Source organism: Notothenia coriiceps, unplaced genomic scaffold (assembly GCF_000735185.1).
Source record: "Notothenia coriiceps isolate Sejong01 unplaced genomic scaffold, NC01 NC01_scaffold00004257, whole genome shotgun sequence".
Classification (NCBI taxonomy): Eukaryota; Metazoa; Chordata; class Actinopteri; order Perciformes; family Nototheniidae; genus Notothenia; species Notothenia coriiceps.
The window spans coordinates 1-6,568 of NW_011336958.1; the positions used below are offsets into that span (position 1 = coordinate 1).

The 6,568-nt window shown below is 39.3% G+C and overlaps 1 protein-coding gene across 1 annotated transcript; it reads right to left on the minus strand.

Annotated features, from left to right (window-relative positions):
- Positions 1-617: 617 nt before the first annotated feature.
- Positions 618-4,117, minus strand: LOC104942170 (cytosolic endo-beta-N-acetylglucosaminidase; the record flags this gene model as incomplete). The annotated part of the gene is made up of 5 exons (XM_010767369.1): positions 4,003-4,117; positions 3,724-3,925; positions 1,399-1,547; positions 1,123-1,277; positions 618-766 (listed from the first exon to the last, which is right to left on the minus strand). Coding segments are annotated over exons 1-5 (722 nt in total), but the record flags the coding sequence as incomplete, so codon positions are not given.
- Between the last annotated feature and the right edge of the window lie 2,451 nt (positions 4,118-6,568).

A 6,568-nucleotide genomic window follows, 5' to 3' on the forward strand; every position in this document is an offset into this window, starting at 1 on the left:
ATATTAATAATATTTTATGCCATTGTTTGTTTTTCACTTAGTTCTGACAGCTGATCTTGCTGCTCCTCAAGAGTAAAGAGGAGATAGTCTGTGTGAATTACTTTAAATTGTTCTGTGACCTGTCAATCATCAAACATATATTTCATTATGTGTTAATTTGTATCTGAAGTTGTACCCATGGATGTATAAAGAATAGTTATACCACAAAGTTATTCTCCGTGGGGACTTCAGGCAACAATCTTGATTCTGATTGGCCAGAAGACTCGAAAAAAACATCAGCAAAGATGTTTTATTGAGAAGATGATCACTACGTGACAGAAGTTTTCAAAACCGTTTATGGTCTCCGGTACTTCCAGTCCAACGCCTACTGCATGCACAGCGTTAGAAAATCGGGCCTTCAAAATAAAAGTTTGACTTTTATTTTGACTTAAAAAAAAAATAAAAAATTCCAATTTTTTATTTTTTATTTTTTGTTCTTCACTCACACATCTGCGACCCACTCGAAACGGGTCAGCGACCCACTTTTGGGTCGCGACCCACCAGTTGAGAACCACTGGTCTAAATGGTCAGAATGCTTGATTTGAATTGAGGTCTGTTTCTAACTGTCATTTCTCTACCTGTTGGACTCGTTCAGTTCGTTTTGCCATTTTAGCTCTCCTTTTTCGAGAACACTGTCGTACCACAGCACCAGGCTGCCGGGCACTCTCTCGTGCATCTGCTCTGTCAGATACTGCAGGAACAGAGGAGTGTTCTTCACCGCACTCTCCTGCACACACAAGACATCACACCATCACAATCAGGTTTATTGCCAGGAGCATTTACACATACAAGGAATTTGCTCTGGTGTATGATGGTGCCATCATAAACATACGAAAATAAGCTGTAACAGAAGGTTACAAATATATATGACAATACAGTATGTGACAAACAGCAGTTTATTATATTACATTTTAAAGTGGAGGGTTGTGCAGAAATGTGTGCAGAAATGTCACAGATTCACAAATGTCCCAATCCACACCAACAATAAACTTGATTCTGATTCAAATATTTCATCTTCAGGGGACCAAGAATATCTGTGCAAGGTAGAGGATTAGTAGATGGATTGGGATAAGTTTTACTCACACTGAGGGAGTTCTCGATGTTGATGAGCCAGCCGTCGAAGCCGTAGCAGTGGCTGATCTGGACCAGCCTATCAGCCACCGCCCGGTACGACTCCTCGTCTTTCAGGAAGGCCTCGCACACCACCGCTCCGTCAGTCCACTCTGTGATGAAGGTCCCTGAGAGCAGGAGTTCAGGAAGCCCCATTATGGCAACACTGACACTGTTATGCAATCAAACTATATTTGAAAGGATGTAAGATTGGAAGCCAAACTCAGGATTACTTTGCTCTTTACCCACCAAGAACGACGACTCCGTGTTTATGTGCTGCATTGGTCCACACGACAGGAGGAATGGTCACCATGTTGTGTGTGAAGTAGTTGAAAATATCAATGTACTGCCAGTGGTAGAAGGCATACGGAGCATCGCTGTGTGTGCCCTGGGTGAAGCTGAACAACAAAGAGTGTGTGACAACAAAAACTGATTGCAAAGACAATTTACTTTGGAAAAAATGATTGCCACAAAAGATCCAAAGGTGGCACAGCACAAGATGAAATGGAGAACAATCAGCTAGGATATGGAATAATAAATATGCCTGGCATGTTCTGTGCGTGCTTTTGGTTGTTGGACGTATTGAGCTCTCAACGTAGTTATTGGAAGTGTTGAAGCGATCCTATTGACACTTTTCTTTCTTTCTTTTCAATCGAATTAAATTGTGCATACCTTTTAAAACGTTTATTTTTGAAATGTTTCTTCATCTTTTTATTTTCCTGTATGGAATCACTGCCGGATGTTGGGTAATTTTCACAATTAGCATTAGTTGCGTTAATAAGCGTATTTGAGAACCAGGAAAAGCGCTATATAAATACTGTGTATTATTAGTAGTATTTTTGTTAATTAAAATAAATGGCATTATAGCCTATGGAACTATAGTTACAAAATAGCTTGGCAGTTTTGGACAATGTTGGAGTGGTTTTGGGGGTTATTGAGGATGCTGAATCCATTTCTGACAATTTCAAAATCAACAATGGCAGTTTTAACCAGAAAATGCCAATATTTGTGGACTGATTTAGATCTGATCAATAGTAGACACAATCATTTTCATGTTGTGCTCTCTAATCCAATGGTCACAACACAACTCATGGTAGTCAAAATCAGCCCACAGAGTACAAATAGGGCCAATTTCTGGTTAAAACTGCAATTTTTGATCCTGAAAATGTCAAAAATTGATTCAGCATCCTCAATAACCCCCCAAACCACTCAGAAACTGTCCAAACCGGCCAAGTCCTTGTTTTACTATTGTTTAGGCTATGATGCCTTTTAATTAACAATAATGATTCTAATCTTGCAAATTGCCCAACATATGCAAGTTATATGATGGGAATTTATAGTGATTCAATATATATGTAGGTTTCCTCGCTATGAAATGTTCTCAGACCGAAGGGTGTCGCCCTGACCATTGTCAGGCAATTATAATATGGATGTAACTTGTGGAGAGGGCCTGCTTCTCCACAAGTGCGAGGAAACGGCTTGTAGCTGCCACATTTTGGGCGCTCTTGGACTACGGGGATGTTGTGTACATGAACGCCTCAGCTCACTGCCTTCATCTGCTGGACGCTGTTTACCATGGGGCTCTGAGGTTCATAACCAACTGTAAACCCCTCACACACCATTGCACGCTGTACTCTTTAGTCAACTGGACATCATTATCAATGCGCAGATCTCTGCACTGGTACAAATTCATCTATACCGCTATGCTTGGACTGCTGCCCCTCTACCTATCCACTTACATATCACACACACAGTACAGCTATAGACTACGATCTCAAAATGACATCACTCTGTCCGTCCCCTCAGTACGCACGATGCTTGGGAAAAAAGCCATATCATACTCTGCCCCCTCGACCTGGATCACACTTCAGCAGGAACTTAAGCTGACCACTTTAATACCCATCATGGATTTTAAACCCATTTTAAAAAAGCTGGAGAAATCCTCTGTGGGTGTTTGCACCTGCTATATCTGACTACTGTATATGGATTTCAATGATTACTTTTTACGATGTTTTATTTGAGTGTTGCCTCTGTGTTTAGTGTCCTGTCTGTCTGTAACTTTGTGTGGTGGTGTTACCACTGAACAGGTCTCTCTTGAGAATGAGACCTTGTGTCTCAATGAGATTTTACACCTGTATAAATAAAGGCAAAGAAAATTGTAATTAACATGCTGTGCTTCCCCTTCTGTCTGCCCCCCACCCAATTTAGGACTGTAATGTGGATTGCCTTCCTTCCTCTGTCTCATCTGTATAAATGACATTGCTTTTCTGTGTAACGGGGTCAGATCCTGGTACTATCTATCTACTAGTGCAAGACCTCTGTCCTTTCCAGCTGGAAATATGATTGATTCTGTTAAATGCTATAACTCTTTATTAAATAACACGACTTTGGTTTAAGCTTGTATATTTGTTATTTTATTACCAGAAGGTGATTAAGTGTGGAGTTAGCATCTGGCAGTTTCTATGTGCTGGGGACCCGTACTTTATATTTCTAACATAAAACGTTGCGGTACTCAACATTTCCGGGTTCACTAATATCTAGAAGTCTTTATGTAACCAGAACTCTTTTCCATACCGGTCATCTAAGTAGCCGCCCATCATGTCGTGAGACACCAGGGTCCGGCGGGCACTCGCGGTGAGGGGAGGGTCCCGAGGGGCCAAAGGGACAGCTGCCACATTAAAGAGGTTCGCATCGCTTCGTTTCCACGACAACAACTCCTCTAAAGTCTGAAGGCCGCAGCTGATTGGTTCGGTGGTGTCAGGGTCGTGATGTTTGGCTGACAGGGACAGGAAACAGAAGATCATGTATAAAGTGTGGTTTGATGTGGAGGCTGAAGGACTGACAGAGCCTCACCTGGCAGCGCTGAGGAGTCAGAGTGGACCACCTCGTGGACCACCTCGTGGACACTGCTGGAGTCCATGGGCTGGTCCAAACAGGACTCTGGCCTGGGGAGGACGTTTAGGAATCATTTACTAACAAAAGAAACAATCGATAAGATAAGATATACTTTATTGATCCCACATTTGGTCATATTTTCGTCACAGCAGCATGTAAAACAAGGCATTGCACATAATACGAAATTAAAAGAGTAGAAAATAAACAATTATAAAATTGAAACATCTCAAAATAGAAAATAAAACAGGAGTCAAAAATATAAGTTCACTGTGATACAGATCTATAAACTATCTGACAAACACTACCAAATTATAGCTAGCACAATATCAAAGTAGGATATTAGTTATTTGTCAATTCCAGATTCTAATTTATGAGTTAACCAAAAATATGAATTTTAGAATAAAAAACAGACTTTCGTGTTTTTTTATAAATATTTTAAAATGATTATATAGTGTAAATATTATTTTGTGATCCGTATATGTCTTTTCTCTCTGTATTTTCAATTGTTTGTATTGTAATGTATTTTTAAGCCCCTGTACATGACTTAGCTCGAGACTTCTTTTTGCTAACTTATTTGACATAAAGTTTGTAGTTATTTTGACATGGGATTTGCAGTTTTAGGAAGGCTATTATAAACTATGCTTCCTGCCTTTTCACTTCAACTAACTCTTTTGTCTGTGCCTTGTCTCTGTAAATATTACAATTGTATTAGTTGAAAATAAAAATAAATCTCAAACAATGAACTTAGTCAGTAACACAAACTCAGTCCCCTGTTTTTACACCTCCACTTCAGTGTACTCATTACGGAGAGTAGGGCTACACAATGAATCCAAATGTTATCGCATTATGGACCAGTGACATATCTCAAGGCAGTAACTATCTGCGGAATTATATGTCAATATGTTTATGTAGAAGTAGATTAACATTTAGCTAATAATCTGACTCTATAAAGTAAATAAAGATGTGAAATAATTCCAGCTGAGTCAAAAAGTACAATATTGGTTTCCAAAATGTAGTGGAGTGGAAGTATCTCATAACAAGTTATACTCAAGAACCTCAGAGTTGTACTTCAGTACAGTACATGAGTAAATGTTCCTATTCCATTCCACCACTACAAAATGGAAATGTAAGTAAAGTACACTATAATATTTTAAAACTGTACTTGTACTTAAAGGTGGGAAAGTTTGAGAAACAGGCTCGAGATATACTTTTTGTTATATTCCATGGAATGCTCTAAACATCCCGATAGCAATGAATATCTAAAGTGCTTTGACAAAAAATCCATAAAAAAATGTCATCTGTGGAAGCCGTAGTACTGTAAAAAGCATTTTAGCCGGCCCGGCTAAAATAACTGGATGGCCTACCTGCCTGTCAGCCTTCCATCTGTGCACAAACTTATCTCGTGCCCTCATTGGTCATGTGCGCGTTCGTGTGTGTTGGAGGAGGGGCTCTGTAAGGAAGTCTGAAGGAAGTGGCAGATTTGTTCCGGCTGTGTATTTTCAAATTCCAGCGCACTCGAGCCGGTTTCTCCAAAATTAAATACCCCACCTTTAAGTAAAACGTACTTTCCACCACTACTGCTGCTTATTTCCTGAAGGACAAAAGATGGTTGGCAGCGCACACTGGCCACATTGTTACTTAGAGGGGGATTTTCTTATACTGCAGTTAGGGCTGCTCAATTAATCGTATTTTAATCGCATTTACGATTTTGGCTTGCAACGATTATGAAAACAACATAATCGAAATAAAATGATTTTCTTTATTTTTCTTATTTCATTTAAAAATATATATATATTATTGTTTTTTTAGTTGAATTATACTTAAAGTTCAGGGTAATCAACTGTCAAAAACATACTGTTCACATTTTTTTTTTTTTTATAAATGGATGTTTTCAAAGTAAATGGATAATCGTTTTTAATAATCGTGATATCAATTATTGACCAAAATAATCGTGATTATGATTTTTGCCATAATCGAGCAGCCCTACTGAACAGCATCAGTTTCCAGTTGCTCTCACCGCTGGGGTTCGGGCCGATGTCCAGCACGGCGGGCTGCGAGAGGATCTGTCGGAGTTTGTCCTGATGAGAGAGCAGCGCCCGGCCGGCCTTCAGGATGTAGAGCCTCAGCTGCTGGCAGCGCAGCAGGTGGACGTCCACCTGGTCGGCTGGAAGACAACAAGTCTGAATAAATACACTGGAGTACACATTTAACACCAAATCAAAGCAAGAACAAACTGTCATGCATATTGCCAGGGAATTAGACCAGGCACATGATTAGTAATTTATCCAATTGTGGTTCATCGAGATCGGCAATGGTCCTTGTGTGCATGTTTTGGATTGCTGAATTAAATAATAAAGTAAATTGTCATTTAAATTTGATTGTTAATGGGTGAATAAACGCAAGAAAAACATTCTTAGTGTAGTTTCGAATTTAAGCTAATTTTTAATAATCATCTTCTGGTGATTTTACAGCTTTAAAATAATAAAACACAAGCAATACATTTAAAGCTAGGTGAATACACATT